Source organism: Mauremys mutica, chromosome 2, assembly GCF_020497125.1.
Source record: "Mauremys mutica isolate MM-2020 ecotype Southern chromosome 2, ASM2049712v1, whole genome shotgun sequence".
Classification (NCBI taxonomy): domain Eukaryota; kingdom Metazoa; phylum Chordata; order Testudines; family Geoemydidae; genus Mauremys; species Mauremys mutica.
This window is the reverse complement of record NC_059073.1, coordinates 287,218,628-287,239,404: the sequence shown is the minus strand read 5'-3', so window position 1 is coordinate 287,239,404 and position 20,777 is coordinate 287,218,628. Positions and strand designations below refer to the sequence as shown.

Here is a 20,777-nt window from a genome sequence, read left to right as displayed (position 1 = left end):
AACAGTTCAAGTGGAGAAAGTGGAATCACTATCACAAGAGATTTTCAAGGCTCTGGGAGACACCCAAATTTAAGGGCAGACTAAGGATGCTGAAATTAGCCCTTTCATCATAGACATAGAATATTAGGGTTGGAAGGGACCTCAGGAGGCCACCTAGTCCAACCCCCTGCTCAAAGCAAGACCAATCCCCAGATTTTTACCCCCGTTCCCCAAATGGCCCCCTCAGGGATTGAACTCAGAACCCTGGGTTTAGCAGACCAATGCTCAAACCACTGAGCTATCACATAGGGGAAGGAATTAAAAGACCCACTGGAAATCCTTTCCAACACAAATCGTTCTAGGAATCCCTCCCTAAAGATCGAGATTGTTCCAAATGCTGACTCAGGACAGCAGCAAGATGCAAAAATGGGTCGGTGTCTGATCTTGGTTCTATTTAGGGACCTACCAAATTCACGGCCATGAAAAACGTGTCACGCACCGTGAAATCTGGTCTCCTCCCGTATGGTAGGAGGTATGGTATAGGCTAAAAGCACACAGAAGACCAGATTTCACGGGGGGGAGACCAGTGTTTCTGAAATTGTGGGTCCTGACCCAAAACGAAGTTGCAGGGGAGGGGTGGTCACAAGGTTATTTTAGGGGGTATTGCGGTATTGCCACCCTTACTTCCGCACTGCCTTCAGAGCTGGGTGGCTGGAGAGCGGTGGCTGTTGGCCGGGCGCCCAGCTCTGAAGGCAGCACCCCGCCAGAAGCAGCAATGCAGAAGTGAGGGTGGCAGTACCATACCATGCCATCCTTACTTCTGCACTGCTGCTGGCAGCGGTTCTGCTTTCAGAGCTGCGCTCCTGGCCGGCAGCTGCAGCTCTCCAGCTGCCCAGCTCTGAAGACAGCACATCGCAGAAGTAAGGGTAGCAGTACCGCAACCTCCCCACAATAACCTTGTGACCCCCCCAACTCCTTTTAGGGTCAGGACCCCTCCAATTACAACACCGTGAAATTTCAGGTTTCAATAGCTGAAACCATGACATTTACAATTCTAAAAATCCTACGACCATGAAACTGGCCAAAATGGACCATGAATTTGGTTGGACCCTAGTTATATAACTTTAAGCTGGAGTGACTCCGTGGAGCTGTATAGACTTACTCCAGGTTTACATTGATCTAATTGAGACCAGAATCTTGTCCAGTGCGACTGACTTTGATCTCACAGACACTGGTGTAAATCAGAAGTCGCTCCACTGAAGTCAGTCACATGCTGTTAGTACAGAAGTGGAATCCAGGGCTTCTCCTGTTGCTCCGCCTTTTGGGGAGGAGCCAGAACATGCTGCAACACAGCAGACTCTGGCGCAGGAGTGGGCCGTGGTGCCAGCCGCTTCCGGGAGCGGCGTGGGGCCAGGGCAGGCAGAGAACCTGCCTTAGCCCCGCTGTGCCATGGGGCTGGCAATCCCACGGGCCAGCTTGAAAGCCCTGATGGGCCAGATTCGGCTCGCGGGCCGTCGTTTGCCCTTCCCTGGTCTGGAGCCTGCTGGGGGACAGAAGCCATTCTGCATCTGCCTATGGGGAACACAGAACAGGTTGAACTTTCCTATCAGTTATCCCGCGCCACTCCCCTTCCCCCAGGCCTTCTTTCTGGACAAATGACTGACATTAAATCCATTTGATTTTTCACTAAACCATGAAAATAACCTACCCCCGTCTGTACAGGACTCCAGACAACTGTGTCCACTATGGTCTGCGGTCACCTCTCTATTCCTCACTCTGTTTTTTTCTGTATCGCTTTCATGGCTGCAGTGCCTTGGGACACAGAGCTGCCAGATAAGACGATGGTTCTGGAGACAATACCGAGGACCTGATGAGTTCCCCCCGAAGTCTTCACCAAAAGCCTGATTAAGCAGGTACGGGTGAAGCAGGCCCCTGCTGGGCAGGACATACTCAGCTTTGGGTCTGGCTGAACCCCAAAGACTTCACGCTGGATGAGGATTCCAAGAACGTGGCTAGATCTAGTTACCCTGGATGTGAAATTACTGGGCCAAGTTCTCTGCTGATGTAAAATGGTGCAGCTCCGCTGAATGCAAAGAGACTTCAGTGGAGCTGTGAAGGTTTGTACCAGGGGAAGCTTTGTCCCGTTCTTCCTGAGCCTCAGGAAACTTTTAGCCACCTCTGCCAACTGAACCCAGTAAATGGTGAATGTACAAATCAAGCACCTGTTCGTCTTGCAATGAAGTGTCATCGTGGAGCTCACCTGTTCATTGCTATTCCTAGGAGCAAGGCTCCTGGCCCATCTAAAAACAGTTTGACAGCAAGACGCTTGATTATTTTCGCATATCTCCCAACCCCCTAATCTCAGACACCTTTGATTGACTCAAAACATTTCTGAGTGGGATCAATCACATGAAGACAGAGGGGATGGTTCTGGGTACTGACAGGTCTCACCAAAACTGCATGGTTCAGGTGAAAACAGAGTCTAGGACTTACGAGTACTGGCTGGTTTCATTGCGCCCGACATCTGGGGAATGCAGCTTTTGGAATAGGATCCGGATAATACAAACGAAGAGGATGAAGTTCACCTAATGGGGAGGAGAGAAAGAAGAGAGAGAGAGAGAGAAAAGGGGGTTAAACTCCCACAATCCCTTTCTGCAGTGACAAGAGCTAGTTGTTAGAGGGTATTCCTTTTGCCTCAATGATCTGTTCATGGAACGAGCCGTTGTTAAAAAGCCACAGGCAGAAAACCCCACTCTGTGAGCACATGGTAAACCGAGACAGAATGGCAGCCATCTTGGGCCTGACATCAGCCTGCTTGGGACTTTGTGTCATACATCTCAAGTATGATGATGTCAAACCCATAGAGCACAGCTCTGCACGACGTCCTGCTGCGCGGGGGGGGCTGGCGACGGGGCAGGATTAGAGCTTTTCGGTTAGTTGAGCAGCGGAGGTTATGGCTCGCAGTAGACGGCGATACGGGGCTCGCTGCCGGGCACGTCACAGACTGGGATTGGGGCCATGCGCCGAAAAACAGATACATGGAACGGTGTCAGAGAGAACTGCAAACAGGCTCCTAATCCGCCTCACCAAGCATGCCTTCTTCACACACACACACACACACACACACACACACACACACACACACACACACACACACACACACACACACACACACACACACACACACCCCGGCAAGCTAGGGCAGCAGGGAATTAACATCACTGGTAACACTGGCGCATTGCCTCTGCTTCCAGACTAGGCCAAAGCATAAAACCATGGGTATCCCTGAGCTATTTTTATTATCCCCAGCTCTGCTTTGCATCTGAGGATCTCAAAAAGTGCTCTGTAAAGGAAGCCAGGTACTATTATCCTCATTTTATAGCTGGAATTGAGGCACGGGGTGGGGAGGAAAAAGGGGACTTGCCCAAAGTCATACAGCAGCTGGCAAGACTAAAACTCGGGTCTCCCCAATTCCCACAGCTGTGCTCTAACCTCTGAACCATGCTGCTGCTTGGCACAACTCATAAGCAGGAGATGATATACACCAGAGAAGACTTGAAACCCTGGTGTGAATTTAGACCAGTCTGGGCACAAAATCTCCTTCCTTATCCTTTACCATTAATGACCCCTCAAGTGATTCTTATTTTATATTGTCATAGATGTAAAGGCCAGAAGGAACCACTATGATCATCTCGTCTGACCTTCTGCACAGCCCAGGCTAGAGAACTTCATCAAGCGATTCCTACATCTTGCCCAACAACTTGGGGATGAGCCAGCACACCTCTCCTTTAGACTCCTGATTGAAAGACTCTCAGGGATGGAGAATTTACCACAGCCCTTGGTCAAGCCGTGCCAGTGCTTAATTACCCTCATCTTAGCTATCCCACTTTGCTCCCATAGTTTCTGATGTTTACTAGCCTAGAAAAAAAAAAGAGAGACTTGCCCCAGACACACGGACATCTAGACATAGCGGGCGGATTCTAATCAGCATCGGTAACATGCGAGTTGTAGTAAGCGAACAGAAGAGCTGAACTGCTTCCCAAGCATCTGTGCAGCATTGACTGTGTCAAGCCCAGGTGGCTGAGAGAGTGAACAGGGAAGGTTAAATGTGAGTGGATTGTGCTTAGGCAGATGCGCAAAGGGGACGGGCTTTCGTGATGGATTTGTTTGAGGCATGCAGAAGAAAATCATAATTACTGGACAGGGTCTGTTTTGTGCTGAGAAAAAAGTTTAGACTTGTTTTATTGAGCAACAGCAAAAGATAGTAGGCCCCCCAGCTCAGGAGAATGAGGTGTATTTCTTCCTAAAAAAGGGTTACATCGGGAAAGAGAAAATCTGATCTACCAGCCTTTCTGAAAGACAAATATTTTGACATATGTCAGATACGGATTTCATTTCAGTTTAGTAAGGTTAATAAAATACAAAGCGGCTATTAAAAATGTTTGTTCTTGAGATTCGCTCTGCGACAGGTGATGCAGGCAGGTCTGCTTCACGCAAAGGGTAATATACGTTGGCCATAAGGAGACCTTCTGTGCAAGACCGAGATCTCAGTTTGGTGTGGGCTGCTTAAATCTTGTTTTGTTGATGTTGCTTTCTCTGTCCTTCCCCTCCCACGTGTTTGCCCGGAGTTTGGGGAACAAACTCAAAGCTGAATTCAACTGAAGTTCATCTGACTTCAGGTCCTTGCTCACAGATGGACCCAGATGAACACTCAAATGGAGAACTGGTATAGAATCAATAGGGATGGAACCAACAGGTGTCTTCAGAAACATCACGGGGCTCTAGTGCCTCTTCTAGCTCCCACAGAAGGAGCTAGATATCAGAGACTCCCATTGACTTCAATGGGAACTAGATCAAGAACCTTGAGAAATTACTCCCAAAACCTATAGCAAGGAGATAATTTTCTATTAGATTCCATAGGATGATGCAAAACACCTATAGAAAAGTGATGTTTTTTTTTAAATTAAATCCTTTAGGACATTTCCATCAGGGAAGGTTTAAATACCTCCGGATGAGCCTGGGCTGAATTTTGCATTTGAAACAAAACTGCAACCAGAGAAGACTATTTATGTGTTCAAGAGAAAATGAGAATTGGTTGGAGGCGAATGCAGGGAAGAGATGAAAATGAGGGGTCTGATGAAAATCAAGGAGGTGAGATGGGGCCAAAAAATGAAATGGGTAGGTATGCTGGGTCTGACAACCTGCTTATAACATTCCTTGGTCCGATTGTGCTGCCAGATGTGTGGGAGTACTGCCTGCTGATGCGGGAATCACTTGTGTACAACTGAAGCTGACTCATGTCTGGGTATCAATAATAGAGCTGTTTAACCGCATGTAACAGGGGACAGACTCTAGGACCCTGCACTGAGAAGCAGGGCTTCTCTGGTGGGTTGGGTCTTGAACCATGCATGAAGGTGCAGTTTAATTAATAACGAGTCATATTAGCAGGTGGATCTGATTAGGTCACAACCAGAGTACAAGGGATGGAGCCTCTCTGGGGCAAAGGAAACTAGGGTCTGAGACAGAGGGGTCTGGCAGAGAAAATCCTAATGCTGGAAGAGAAAGTTGGAACATTGTTTTTTGAAACTAAGTCAGGGTATGTGTACACTAGAAACGTGACAGCGACACAGCTGCAGCTGTGCTGCTGTGGCGTAGACACTTACTATAGCCACAGAAGTTGTTCTTCTATTGCGATAGTAAATTCACCTCTCAGAGAATTGGTAGCTAGGTTGATGGAAGAATTGCTGGTGGGGAGGGATAGCTCAGTGGCTTGAGCATTGGCCTGCTAAATCCAGGGTTGTGAGTTCAATTCTTGAGGGGGCCATTTAGGGATCAGGGGCAAAAATCTGTCTGGGGATTGGTCCTGCTTTGAGCAGCAGGTTGGACTAGATGACCTCCTAAAGTCCCTTCCAACCCTGATACTCTATGACTTCGTGGTGTCTACATCAGGGCTTAGGTCAGCTTGACTATGTCTCAGAATTTTTCACATCCCTGAGTGACCTAGCTAGGTCAACCTAACGTGGGTAGAGTTCACCACCCCTTAGATGTATCTATTTGCTACTGTGAATCAATATGTTCTTAAATATCTGTGTCCTTCTTTTTCAAAGCAGAGGTAAAGTGTTTGTAACACTCATTGGTGCCTCTTTCTCGGAGATCGGTTCCACCAACTTTCCAGGTTGGGCAACTCAACCTCCTTTCTCACATGCTCCTCCAGCTGTCAGAGGTTTCTTTATACCACTGCCCACCACTGTAATATCTGAGCACTTGCCCTTTCCTCCCAGATGCTGGGCGATGAAGTGTTAAGGGAGCTTAAGGACTGAGGGCCGGACCTTACGAGGTGCAGTGCACCTCATGAGACTTGCCAAGAGCTCTCAGCTCTTCCTGAAGTCTAACTTACCCAAAGTCAAACCTCCTTTGAGAAAGACGTCACCCTGAGGCAGGGGTCAACACCTCACAGGAACAGGTCCTGGGCATTCTAATCCATGACTTATTTCTTAAAGGGTGGAAAGGTTTTGCAAATGGGACTCTAATAAGGAAACATCTGCTCTTCTCGCATTAGTTCCAGTAGAACACAGGAAATGCCAGACTGGATCAGACCTGGGATACAACTAATCCAGTATCCTGGTTCTGAGAATGGCCAGCACCAGCTGCTTCAGGGGAAGGTACAACAAGCCCTTCAGCAGGCAGTTCCGGATAACCTGCCCCCCAGGGAAAGTTACTTTGACCCCAGTTAGTTAGATTGGCCCATGCAGTGAAGACAATTCACCCACACTGGAGAAATGCTTGGCAAAGCCTGTTTTCTAGTCCTTCTGTCTATCCGCCTACATGTGTCTGCCTGCATATGCCATTTACAGAACACCCATCCATGTATACCCTAGGCGCTGCGCTTTCACTAATGAGGGCTTTTGCAGCCAGTGGAGATTGCTGATACTTTACCAAAATAGAAACTGCAATAGGAGCTCTGATGATCAGCCAGTACCGGGACTCGCCTATGTCCTCCCAACACCTGCAAATAAACAAAGGAAAATAGCAACCAAATCGGAGCAAACAGGCTGTTATGCAGAAATCTGACGAAAGCTCCAGATCTGGGAGGCTACCAATATTTCAGATGCAAAGCTTCAGAGACAGGGATTTCACAGAGCAAAGAGCAGTAACTACCTGCTGGGTGAAACCCTGGCCCAACCAAAGTTAATGACAAAACTCCCATTGGCTTTAATGGGATGAAGGATTTCATCTCGTGTGTTGTGATATGGGTTGTCTTTAACTGGTCAACATTTGGTTGGAAATTAGAAATGTCAATTATAAAATTTTAAATGTAAACAGGAACATTTTTGACAATGTTTACAACTATTTTTCCTTTTTTCTGCATGGAATTAATTGGTTAGTTATTAACAGAGGGACACATTTATAATTTTGTTCCTCTTTTTTTTTTTATAATCAGCCCTAGTCATTGTAATAAACACATTACTTACGAATGAGAGACATATTGATAAGATACAGTATACGCTAAAGAGAACCAACTTTATCACTGTTTCAAAAGCCCAGGTGCCCAGCGCTGGAACATAAAGGCACCAACTAAAATACGTATTTTATTAGATACATTTTTAGGTTCATTTAGGGACGCTCAATAAATGGGCACATCTGGCTGTTAGGGGAACTCCTTTAATTCTTGCAAAATGTATGCCACCGGGAATGAAAACCGTAAAATCCCAGATTGGTTCATGAGACACTCAAATGATAGTTGCTGCCCTGCAGACAAATTCAAGCCAGCAAGCCTCTCAAAGCTCAGACTCTCAGATTTTAAAGCCAGAAAGGACTATTACGATCACGCTTGTGGGTTATCTGCTCTTTTGCCTAGGACACAATGTTCTTTATTTTAAGCCTGAATGGCTCCACTGGTCATGATGAACTGCTCTCAAAACCGTCCCTGAGAGAGTATGACCATTCTTAGCAGTGTTTTCACAGCTCTCCTGGGATAATCTGGAACGCGGCAGCGAGATACTGGGCAAACCACTGTACTCTGATGTCAGTGGAAGAACAACATTAATACAGGCATTCGGGGGAGATAAGCAGGGATCCTACATAGGGTACAGATTCATCAAGTTCCCAACAAGCTTGGAATGAGTTGTGGTTTTGGGGAAACCCTGTGAAATTTCAGGCAAAACATAGTTTTAAAGAAATAGGTGTACTGTGGTATATTATTTTTCAACAATTAAGAATGGCCCTTCTAAAAATGGGTGTTTGGGATGAACTGGCCAGTGAATCTTTATTTTCACACAATTCAGAGGGCAACAGGTTTGAAGGCCACAGAAGGTGAAAGAAAGAGAAAGGTCTGGTCTATGCGACAGCCCTATAACAGTATAACTGTGTTGCTCAGGGTTGTGAAAAATCCACCCCCCCAGAAGTGATGTACTTAGACTGTCCTAACCCACCATGTAAACAGTGCTATGTCGGTGGAAGAGCTTCTCCCGTTCATATAGCTACTCCCTCTCAGGGAGCTGTATTAACTAAGCCGATGGAAAAGCTCTCTCCTGTCGGCATAGAGCATCTTCTTTAAAGTGGTACAGCGCAGCTGAGTCGCTCCAGCATGATCTAATTCTTAAAAAAAGAGCTAGATAAATTCATGGAGGACAGGTCCATCAATGGCTATTTGCCAGGATGGGCAGGGATGGTGTCCCTAGCCTCTGTTTGCCAGAAGCTGGGAATGGGCGACAGGGGATGGATCACTTGATGATTCCCTGTTAGGTTCATTCCCTCTGGGGCACCTGGCATTGGCCACTGTTGGCAGACAGGATACTGGGCTAGATGGACCTTTGGTCTGATCCAGTAGGGCCGTTCTTATGTTCTTAAGCGTAGACTTGCCCCAAAAATGGGAATAGAGGAAAAGATAATGCTCAGCACTTCTTTTCGTCAAAGTGCTTTAGAACTAGTAACCAATTAATGCTCACGATGTCCATGTGGACGGAGGATTGTTATTCCCATTTTATAACTAGAGAAACTGAGGCCAAGTCTAAGTGTCTCTTGTTCAAAGATCAGAGGGAGATTCAATGGTGGGCAGACTAAAGGTCCCAATCCTGTGCTCAGACCACTAATAAGAGTAAAAGAGGGATGAAGATGAAGGGAGGTCTTCACAAAGCCACTGAGAAATTGAGAACCCCGATCTCAGCAACTGAATCTGAGAAGAAAGAAGTGTCTCAGGATTGCCTACAGGATATGGCAATGTGTGCTAGAAAGGTGTGAATTCTAACGTGCACCAATGTGTTGCACAGTAACTGGCTCCTGTAGAGCTTGCTGGTGCGCACTAAAAGTTCTGCAGTGCACATTAACGTAGTGCCGTTTCAAGCAGAGAGCAATGGAAGGGGAAGGGAGGGGGGACCCTACATAGTTAATATGAGCTGCACAGAGCTGAGAAGAATAGGTGGCCAGAATGGACAAATACAACTGGAGAGACCTTGGGTCCCTGTCTCAATTGATAGGGAATTTATGAAGAGAGTGGAACAAATCAGAGCAGTTTTATGCAGTTGGAGTAAAGCTACTTCAGTAGAAATGGGTGCAGTAATCCTCAGCACATGGGTTTTGGTGACCATACAGCAATATGAAATGAGACCAGTTGAGATGCTTGGATCACTGACATAAGGGCAAAGTGCACCAGGTTTTTTGTGCAGGGAGGGGTATTAGTTGGATACAATGTAAGTAATCGCATATGGCAAATGTTAGGAAGGGCGTACCCAACGTGTACATAACTAAAGCCTGATTCTGCAACTCTGACTCGTAGTTACCATACAAGTTGTCCCAGTGGCTTCAGAAGGACGGCTTGTCTAAGTATTACTCTACATGAGTACAGATTGCAGGATAGGGTCATAATTACTCACGTCATTTGTTCTTGTAAAACTTGCCCCATCTTGTTAGCTACAATTTATCTGATCCAGATTTAAGGAAGAGCATAAGCATTGGTCCAGGAGGATGGGGGTGGAGTACAGACCCGAAGGGTTTGGCTGGGAAAAGGTGACTGGAGACTATGGTGGGAGAGGCATGAGGTGCTTAGTCAGTTACTGTGGCACTCACAAACACAGCACTCAGTCCAGCAAGATGTCCCCCTCCCATTGAAATGGACAGCGAGGGCGCTCTGCACCCTCACAGGATCCGTCCCCAAAGTGGCATCTTTGGCAGGTTTTGACCAAAGTGTAACTTTCTGTGGAGCCACAAAAAGTCCAACACCTGAACAGAGCAGTGCTGTTATCAGAGATCCTGTGCTCCAGCAGGGTCACCAGATGGAAATGAGAAGAATACTCCATTGATGTTGGCTTTGTTCAGTAATTTGCAAGTGAAAGGGGAGGTGAGACATGAGCCCCACATTAGCACAGCAGCAATGATAATGACATTGTCACTTCTTGGTGGCCACCATTACTTGTGACATGGGTGGAAGGGCCCATTTAGGAGACTAGGGGCTTGGCTACACTTACAGTTTGCAGCGCTGGTAGTTTGCAGCGCTGGTCATCCAGCTGTGTAGGAGCAGCGCTGGTGTGTGGCCACACTCACAGCTACCAGCGCTGGTGTGTGGCCACATTTGCAGCATTTCCAGCGCTGTTGGGAGTGATGCATTATGGGCAGCTATCCCAGCATTCAAGTGGCCGCAACGTGCTTTTCAAAAGAGGGGGGTGGAGTGGGGTCTAGTGTGACAGGGAGCGGGGGGAAAGAGAGAGTGGATTTTTGGAGCCAACACTGTGTGTTAGCTTCCTGACTTGAAAAATCAGAACATTTTTCCGACCCCTTAGTCTTAACTCTTAATTGCAAACAGCATGTAGGCAACACGACTCCCCGCTGTTTCCCTGCCTGCCTCTCATTTGATTGTTTACAGCCAGGTACAGATGATCACAGCAAACAGGAGCTGTGTTTGTTTTTTAGATAGCAGCAGCAGCAACGGAGGAGCTCCACAGAGCTCGTTCACAACAGGGAGGAGGATCTCATTTGATTGTTCACAGATTGATCACAGCAAACAGGAGCTGATAAGCAGCTCCGGTAGAAACGGAGCGAAACGGAGCTCCTCCGGAGGTTCACAACAAAACAAAGAGAGGCTGCATAACAAAACAAAGGGAGTAATTTAGTTTAAAGCATTCTGGGATATCTCCTTATTCCCTGGAGGCCAATAAAAGCACTGGTGTGTGTCCACACTTGATGAGCAGCGCTGGATCACCAGCGCTGCAATCGCTACACCCCAACCTGGCCAGGTGTACAGCCAGCGCTGCAGCCAGGGAGTTGCAGCGCTGGATGTGCCTTACAGGTGTGGACAGTTACTAATTGCAGCGCTGGAAAGCCTCTACCAGCGCTGCAACTTGCAAGTGTAGCCAAGCCCTAGAAGGCAGTTCCCAACTGCTTTAATCTTGGATTAAAATAATCAACAAAAACATTAACCTATAGAGCCAAACTGTACACTCAGATACGCAAGTGCGACTCCCATTGGCTCCTCTGGGAGTTTTACAATGGGTCAAATGGGCACACAATGGGCCAAATGCATTCCTGGGGTAACTCCACTGATCTCAATTTAGTTAGCATCAGCGGTGTTACACCACGGATGAATTTGGCCAATACGTTTAATAATACTTTCCATTTCCAAAGCAGCTGCCATCCAAGCATGCCAAAGACCTTTAGAAGCATTAATGAATTAGCCATGGCCTCACAAATCCCTTGTGAATCAGGTTAATATTATTACCTCTGTGCACAGATGGGGAAAGGGAATCACAGAGGGAGTAATTCAATGTGTCAGAACGAGGATTAGAACTGAGATCTTGGGGCTCCTGGCCTTGTGCTTGAAAAACAAGCCCATCCTTTTGCTCATTAGATTGAAAAGCGAATGTTTGCCATTTTAACTTGTTCAGACAGTTCTTTTCAGGCTGGTTAAGCCGGTATCACCTCTCAGAAAGGCCAATCCTAAAGGGAAAGTTTGATTTTCAAAGACTTTTTACAGGTCGTTCTTGCTGAGCAGAGTTTTGAGTTAGCTGCTGATATGTTTTCCTTTAAGGTGTCTTAAATTCGAAGATATTAAGATGACTTCAGAGACTTACCCGAAGTTGTCATAGTGAACCTTGATGAGAGTCCAGGCTGTGATGAAAACCGATGGTGCACCTATCAGAAGAGGAAGAGGGATTAGTGTCAGTTGCTAATTGTTTCCACTGTCAAGGCCCTTCCAGGCCTATTCCCACCTGACCTCTCAATCTCATTCACTATTGAGACATTGACTCCAACGTTGTGGGCGGGTGAGAGTTGTTTAACAAACCAGAGTTCTGGGCCCTCGCTAAGCTGGGCAGGTATGAACCGAGACTGTGGGGTTGGTTCATACTCTGTCTGTCTGAAAGGGCTAGATAATAAGACAGAAAATATCATATTGCCTCTATATAAATCCATGGTATGCCCACATCTTGAATACTGTGTGCAGATGTGGTCGCTCCATCTTAAAAATATATATTGTAATTGGAAAAGGTTAGAAAAACTGCAACAAAAGTGATTGGGGTATGGAACAGCTTCCGTATGAGCAGCGATTAATAAGACTGGGACTTTTCAACTTGGAAAAGAGATGACTAAGGGGGGATATGATAGAGGTCTATGAAATCATGACTGGTGTGGAGAAAGGAAATAAGGAAGTGTTATTTATTCCTTCTCATCACACAAGAACTAAGGGGTCACCAAAGGAAATTAATAGGCAGCAGGTTTAAAACAAACAAGGAAGTATTTTTATACACAACGCACAGTCAACCTGTGGAACTCCTTGCCAGAGGATGTTGTGAAGGCCAAGATTATAACAGGGTTCAAAAAAGAACTAGATAAGTTCATGGTGGATAGGTCCATCAAGGGCTATTAGCCAGGATGGGCGGGGATAGTGTCCATAGCCTCTGTTTGCCAGAAGCTGGGAGTGGACAACAGGGGATGGATCACTTGATGATTACCTGTTCTGTTCATTCCCTCTGGGGCACCTGGCATTGGCCCTGTCGGAAGACAGGATACTGGTCTAGATGGACCTTTGGTCTGACCCAGTATGGCTGTTCTTATGTCTGGATTATGCTTATTTCATTTCACCATATAAATAGATGGTTTATTTGCTTTCTCAAATAGGGGCTACTTGTGGTTTCAGATTTCCAAGGGCTCCTGTGTGCATCGGAATGAGGAAGAAACACCTCCAGCTGCTTTAAATCTTAAGTGCCTGAAATATGGGACAGAATAAGGTTTCGGGGAGGGGATGGGGGCACTCAAGGCAACCATTTTGTTTATTTTAAACAGAACCCTCAGACAACCTCATCTGAATCTGATCCTACCACCACTCACACCATCTGGCAGAAAGGTAATGCACACATATCACCTCTCTGCCCTGTCTGATCCCACATGCTAAGGGGTTAAGTCCTTGCTTGAGAGAGCTCCAGGTCACCTCGAGTTCATTTTCCTACCATTCACGTTCAAGGCTCTAGTGCGTACCCCAGCCAATCAGGATATACCACCAGAAGTACTTCCTCTCTGAGAAGAAAGAGACGACCAGAAGGGTGTGCAGGTATAAGCCTTCCACCAGCAGCCAGAAGAAGTTGGCCATGATGCAGTACTGGAAGAAAACCATCGCGGCCTTGCAGCCCACCTGGAAGAGAAGAAAATAACAGTGGTGAACCGAGGAGGAGTTTTAATAGTAAGAGATTCAGAGGAAACAAACAGATTTGCTGGTAATGCTGGTTTTCTACCTAGCCCAATATCCGGAATTTGTAGAGTCTGTATTCATTATGGGCTAGATTGTTCCTGGAACTGCACTGCCTCGCTGCGTCATAAGGGAGACCAAGATAGCTGTGCTCCGTTTATGCCTGTCTGGCCTGTCTAGTGGATTTGGGCATGCAGGGGTAGACAGGGGCTTGTACTCGCTCTTCCCTACCATGGTGCAAAGGGGTGAGACATGGGCCTTTGCCTGCTCCCAACACACAGTCCCAAGCCAGTACGGGGACGGTAGTGATTTTCTGCTGGGACAGACCGGCAGCAAATTACTACCCCCACCGGCTACATCATACTGACAGTCAACAAGCTAGCCAGGTCTAAATTCAGCCTTCAGCCCTGTATCCAGGTCTGGTCCTCCCAGCACCTAAAAGAAGCAGCAGAAATAGAGGGGTTTCAGAGATGAGTGACAAAAAAAGCCGGGTCTTCCAAATATGAGAACTTAAAAAGATGGCGACTGTTTGGTTTGGAAAAAGAGATGAATAGCAGGGGCTGTGATAGATGTGTATGAAATAAAGAATGGTGCAAAGCAGGATAAGAGGGTGAACAGGAACACCCTCTGTCATAATGCCAGAACACGGGAACAGTCAATGCAATCGAAAGGCAGCAGATTTGAAACTGAAGGGACATCAAAATTAGCCTGTGGAACTCACTGCCACAAGATGTTATTGAAGCAAAGAGATTAGCTGTTGATCTGGACAATGAGATCAGTTACAGAAGATAAGATAAGATAAGAAAAGCGATATGCACACTTGGGCTCAGAGTATGTGTCAACCGCTAACTGCCCAGGGTTAGGCAAAACTGCCCAGATAGGCAGAACTCTTGCCATCTGGTACTGGCCATCGTTGGAAAAGGTATATCAGACTTTATGGACCACTGGGCCGCACTGATAGGCAGGTCCTGGCTTCCTATAGCAAGGATCTTGCCCCCCTCCAACCTGCATTTTACAGGAACACACCATTTATTTATTGATTAGATTTGTAGCACTGCTAAAAAGGGCACCTATCGATATGCTCTAGGCACCCTCGACATGCTTTAAAAATACGTCCACGAGCGTCAATGAGGCTATTCAAAGCGTACAGTCCTACTCCTCAGGAGTAAGAGGAGCAGACTCTACACCCGGGTATTGACACACTTCAGATACTTGTAGACAATTGTCCCTTAGTCACCATAGTGGCAAGCTACAAGTACGTAGGGCCAGATCCTCAGTGGGTGTAAATCTTTCTTTCCCGGCCACCAGTGGAGCTCGACACCAGCTATGGGGATCTGGCCCTTTGTTCTTTCATTTTCTTCTTTAAATCTCATGCTAAGAACAATTGCTTGGCACATCGGCGCCTTCCTGGGATGCAGATGGTGCCAGCAGAGCCTCGCAGGGAGGAGAAGCAGCCAACTGGCAATGCAGCTAACTCCAACGGAAGGGAAGGTGATGAAGAGCTGATGTGACAAGGCACCCGCCGCGGCAGACAAAGCACTGTGCAGGCTCCTGACATCTGTTTGCTTCTCCGCAAGCGTGTAGCACACCTGGTGCGGGTTGGCACCAAGGCAGCTTGCTTGCTTCACACCCAGCACGGCGGAATGGAAGGGCCAAACCCTGTTTGCCTCGCTCAGTTGAGTCACCAGTGGGAATGACCGGAGGGAGTAAAGCAAGCCAGATTCGGCCCTCCTGCGGCAGCTGGCACGTGGCCGGGATCCGCTGGGTTCCAGGAAGCATGGGGAGCTATTCTGATGCTGTCAGGCTTTATCAGATGGCACCAGAACCCACTCTGCTCTGCCTGCGTTAACCTCTGGAGAGATCGCTTCGAAGCCCTGCCATCTTCCTGAGCTTTTCTGTTCCGAGTATCTAAACAGCACACGCCAGGTGCTGCATGGAACCAGGAACTGGAATGCTTTCAAGGCCCCCCCGGGGGGTGTGTGTGCTCAATCACTGCTCTACTGGGTTTTGCTGCTCTGCGAAAGTTATACTAGTGCTGCAATAAACAGCCTGCCTACTTGGGGATCTCTGTCCCCAGGGATTCCTCCTCTCCAGGCCATGTGGCAGGGCCAGCTTGAAGCCTGAGGTCCCTGCTGGGAGTGGGGGATGGGGTCTGCCTGTCTAGTCTGGGTGTGACGAAGGGGAGCGGGGAGTCGGCTAGTCACCCTCCACCCTGTTAGTACTCAGCTACTCCAGTTCCTGCTGGGATGGACTTCCTAGGGATCTGGCCCAGCCCCTGGTCTTTCAGAAGCTCTTTGACATTTCTTTCGGACTCCAGGCTCTGATGCGCTGCAGCCCCTCCCCCGTTCAGGGCTACGCGGCACGGCTCAGATAGCAGGAAGAAGCGTCCCTGCCATTTTAAGAGCCTCTTGACTTGTTTACAGAATGCGGGTGCGTGATAGATCACAGAGCTGCCACTGTCTGCCTGACGTGAAAATACACAGCCCCGGATGACTCATGCGCCCATCACTGGGAAAACTTGTCTCCCCGGAGGGTGCACTTCCTCCAAGGAAGCGCAATAAGAGCAGACTATGTACCCCCCGGCCTAGGCAATTATCCCCCTCTGGCTATAGGACCGGAAGGGGAGTAAAAATCACCAGACACCCTTGAGATGGAAGGAACAGGAAACACATTTTCTCTGCCTAGCTCCGGTGGCCGAGGGCATTGCTGTGAAAATGATTTGGTCCTGGTGGGGTTTTGGTTTAGTTTGCTAACAGCACTAGGATCGAGCTCTCTGGTTTATTCGGTGGAATCGTGGCTGCTGCCATTTTGGCGAGGTTTGAACTGGGGCCAGGCTGCAAGCAGGAGTTGCCGCAAGGCGCTCTGGGAGGCCTAAGAACCTACCTGAAATGGAACAAAAGAGTCTCCACAGCTTGAGCTGAGAAGCCAGGTTCTGTGGATGGGGCTGTAAGAGCCTCACAGCCTCTGTGGGCTGGGTACAGAGAGGAACATGTACCACATTCATCAGTGGGTTACACGCTGGTTAAAGGAGAGCAGAACAGGAACATAAGAATGGCCCTACAGGGTCAGACCAAAGGTCCACCTAGCCCACTATCCTGACTGTGGCCGACAGTGGCCAGGAGGGGAAGCGCTGAACATTGGAGAGGAGGGAGCTCTCCCTATAACCTGAGCAGCCCCAGCTGGAGAGGAGCGGGCTGTCTCTGTCTTGCCGCCCGAATTCTGAGCAGCAATTCTGAGGATGCGTGGGCCGTTTCTTTAAAACCGTGCCAGGAAATGAATTGGGAAGGAGAAGTTGTTGGCCAGACATAGTGAGAAACGGTGGTGGTGGGGACTTTAGGGATGATCTGGTTTTCCTTAGTCCAATGAAGTTCCTTGTTCAGTATTAGAAGAAAGCAACTCTGAGATTCTTTGCAACTGACACATGGCGGCAACCAACCGCAGGAAGTGCACTGGGGCTTCTGTGTTGGGTAGCAAGAGGAAGGAATGAAGTGATGCTTGGGAGTTGGCTCTGCCACCGGGGATTCAATAGGTGGCACCTTTCCCTCCGAGACGTTACTGTCCTGGTGCTGAGGGATACTGTGCTGCTGGAGATCCTGTTGGATGACACATAAAATCTAGGTCCTGTCTTGTGTTCATAAAGATCCCATGGCACTTTTCAAAAGACGAGGTTTTTGCCTCGGTGTCCGGAGAAACGACTTGGGCTGCTCAGAAACATTTCAAGGAAACATTTTTTCCCCCCATTGACTTCAGGGCGAACAGGATTGGGCCTTCGATTTATAGCTCTTGAGACAGCAGCTGCTTAAGGAAGGACTGTTTAAAGAAGGAATGCTCTAAGTAGGATAGATAGTGCTAGCTGAAGTGTGATGAGGGTAGCAAGGAGGGAAACGAATGAACATTTCATGCTGCACGAAAGGCATGAGAAGGAGTAAATGACTAATACTGGGAAAGGAGCTATGCTACCGGGCTACCAGAAAATGTCTGATGATCGAGAACACTGAAACAGTGGAACAAATTCTATTGTGAGGTAATTACAGCACATCCCCCAGACGTGTTTTTGGTGAGGCTAGATATGCTGATGGCAGTTAATGTTGGGTGCTTTCCCGCTGGAAGCAGAGAACTGGGATTGGCAATTGGAGTGGTCCTTCTCAACCCCTACACCAGCCAGCCTAGGATTCTGCCCCCTGGGAAGTTTTCCGAACTGCAACAGTGATGTTTGGGAGAGCGGTTGTGGCTGAATAGCCTGTTTCAGTGCTAAACATGAAGGCGCCCTACGGCATGACAAAGAAGGAACAGTTTCCTCATATTGATAATAAAGCTTCCCTATCCATTGTAAGGCTCGGCTAGTTTTATTAAGTGGTACGGGAATGCTGAATGATATTACGTCAGTATTAGATCATTAATCTATCCATTTTAGGATTGTATACTGATGCCCATCACCACGGTATCTGAGCGCCTTCCCTGTGAAATCACTTGCAATAGTGAGATCCCTAGAGGTCTTCATGAAGCAAAGATCCTCATCTGTTGCATGAAATTATAATTATATAAGCCACACATACTTCTACTTCTTCATGGAAGACAGGAGACGGAAGTAAACATTGCCCAGACTTCAGCTGCAGATGTCCATCGTACCCTAGTGTGAGGTGGCAGAGGTGATGTCAATGAGGGTTAACACTGATCCATGTTTTTTATTGAGCCAACCAGCCCTGACTGGAGGACTGTTCTGAGCAGTGTTACTGCATTTGGTGGGTTGATTTCATCAGCCGCGGTCATCTCCTTGGGCTTGATTCCCCACCGCTTTGCATCTCGTGTAGACACTCACACCTGGGGCAAGTGAGTGGAAAAGGCGGCACGTCCGACGAGCGGGCGTTTTACAGTCCCTGTGCGGGGGTGCCAATCACAACACACTGCCGGGCAGAATCAGGCCTGTCACAGCCAAGGCACTGTTCAAACGTTGTGAACAGCCTCTACAACACTCTGGTACACAGCCGCCCTCGGGAGCATTCCGATTTCAAGGCAGGCACGGAGAAGGGCCCCCAGGAGAACAGGGGAATCGAAAAGGTAGAAGTTGTGTTCATTTGCACGGGAAGAAAAGGTGACATTTCACAAACCTCTGGGGCTCAATATTTGATAGCTAGCAGGGCAAGATGCAAACATCACCTCAGAAAACAAGGGGCCAGATCCTCAGCTGCCATAACTCATCACAGCTCTGTTGATGTCAGGGGAGCACTAGATACATTACACCAACGGAGGATCTGGCCCAGAATCTAAGAAACAGGGAGCACACAAGGCCAAATTCAGAGCTGGTGTAAACAGGTGCATCTCTGTTGAAATCAATGGAGTTGCACCCCATCTGCATGTGGCCCCAAGTATCTAAGCAATAATGTGCTAAGTCAGCCGAGTAGAACTCATGCCCAGTGTGTCAGACGGCAGTGAAGGTACATTGCGGATGAACGACCAGAGGAGATTTTTAGATTGGGACAGGGTGAAGGGCCATGAGGTGGGGGAAAGCTGGAAACTGCTGAGGAGGAAAGGCTGCTGGGCTGGTATGCGGAAGCTAGAAACACTTATTATTCTTTCCTAAGTCAGGTGGATTAGCCTAACCGCTCCCTAACTCTCCCCGAGAGAAGTTTCTTTCCCACAGTGAGAGGCTTTGGGCCAGATGTCTTATGCAGTGACATGCAGCCACCACACTGCAGGCAATTAGTCACTTGCAGGCTGACTGAATACTGCGGTACACTAAAAGCACATGCATCATAATCCCCTGTGACTAATGACTCTGGGTATTCCCACATCATCATAAAATAATATCTCCTGGAGTAGGGGGTGCATTGGGGAAGGGTTAGGGGTGGGAGGGGTATGTCGGGATGGGGGCCCCAGAACACAGCGCTGCAGAGATTCCAGGCAGTGCTGTAGCCCTCAGGACAGCCCAGGGACACCACCATAACTTAAACAGGCCCCCAGGGCTGTCTGAATTTCACCAGGAGCCCCAGAGCAGCCAAGGGTTGGGAGGTCACAAAAGCAGCTGACAGCCACCTTAGGCCTCCTTCCAATGGGCTGCAAGTTCTGTGCAGCATCCCTGAGACGTGCAGGACAGAATGTGACCCACTGTTGCTTCAAAGAGAGCAGAGTCTGACGCTTGCTTTTTAGACAGGCTAAATGTGCAATATACCCCAATTTCAGCTATACCTTTTCCACCCTTAGGGGAATTTGAATAATGAATCTTGCGCCACTTCTTTTACACTGTACTTCTGAAAGGGAAACCGAGAGATGCGCGGAGGTACAACTGCACTCTCTGGCACTGCAGATTGGCTGTGCCATCAATAAACTTTGCACCTTCTGCTTTTGGAGAGTTTCCTCATTTACACCAGGGATCAGGGTTGTTTCGCTGAGCCTCCATCAGAACATAGGGGTCCTCAAACCAGCTCACGTGAAGTTGAGTTATTTCTGCTGATCTAGGGTAACTAGGGAAAGCTGCCACACTGGAGGAGATCACTGGAACACAGCTTTATGGCTGCCTTCAACAGTACAGTCTGTTTAAGCTGCTCCAGTCCTTTTACATGGCATATGGGAGCTGGAGCAGATGTGAGGATCACACCTGGTAAGCTTTGCCACGGACTTCAACAGAGGCAGGACTGGGTCCTAAACTTGTGATAGCCCTAAACCAATAGCATCTATACAGCATGTTTCACATGCCGAGCGCGTGCCAGACATTAACTAACTCAGACATTAACATAACACTCCGGGGAGGTCAGTCACTGTGTTACTCTACTCATTTTACAAATGGGGGAACCGAGGCACAGAAGGGGAGGCGCAAATTTTCAAAAGCAGCCTCTAATTTTTGGTGCCCCAGTTTTTAGGCACCTGACTTCTAGTTAACTAGAAGCATGATTGTCAGAGGTGCTGAGCCCGCCTGGCCCCAAACCACGTCAGCGGAAACTGTGGCTGCTCAGTTTGTCTGAAAACCAGGCCCTCAGGGTGCAAGTGACAAAAGTTATTTAGGGGCTTAACTCCCATTGTTTTCAGTGAGAGCTCGGCGCCTCAGTATCTTTGTGACTCTTATCATTATTGCTGTGTGCATCTCTCAAACCAACAGTCGTGATCGACGTGTGCGTCACTCAAACCCTTC

The 20,777-nt window shown here is 48.0% G+C and overlaps 1 protein-coding gene across 4 annotated transcripts in view; it reads right to left on the bottom strand.

Annotated features, from left to right (window-relative positions):
- The window catches only part of LOC123364708 (vasoactive intestinal polypeptide receptor-like), a 172,042-nt gene that overhangs the window by 9,544 nt on the left and 141,721 nt on the right, over window positions 1–20,777 (bottom strand). For all 4 annotated transcript variants that reach the window (XM_045007035.1, XM_045007034.1, XM_045007036.1 and 1 more), the window contains 4 exons: window positions 13,444–13,597; window positions 12,042–12,102; window positions 6,916–6,985; window positions 2,473–2,564 (listed from right to left, as the gene is read on the bottom strand). In XM_045007035.1, coding sequence (XP_044862970.1) covers window positions 2,473–2,564; window positions 6,916–6,985; window positions 12,042–12,102; window positions 13,444–13,597 — 377 coding nt within the window. The remainder of the gene's footprint in view (window positions 1–2,472; window positions 2,565–6,915; window positions 6,986–12,041; window positions 12,103–13,443; window positions 13,598–20,777) is intronic.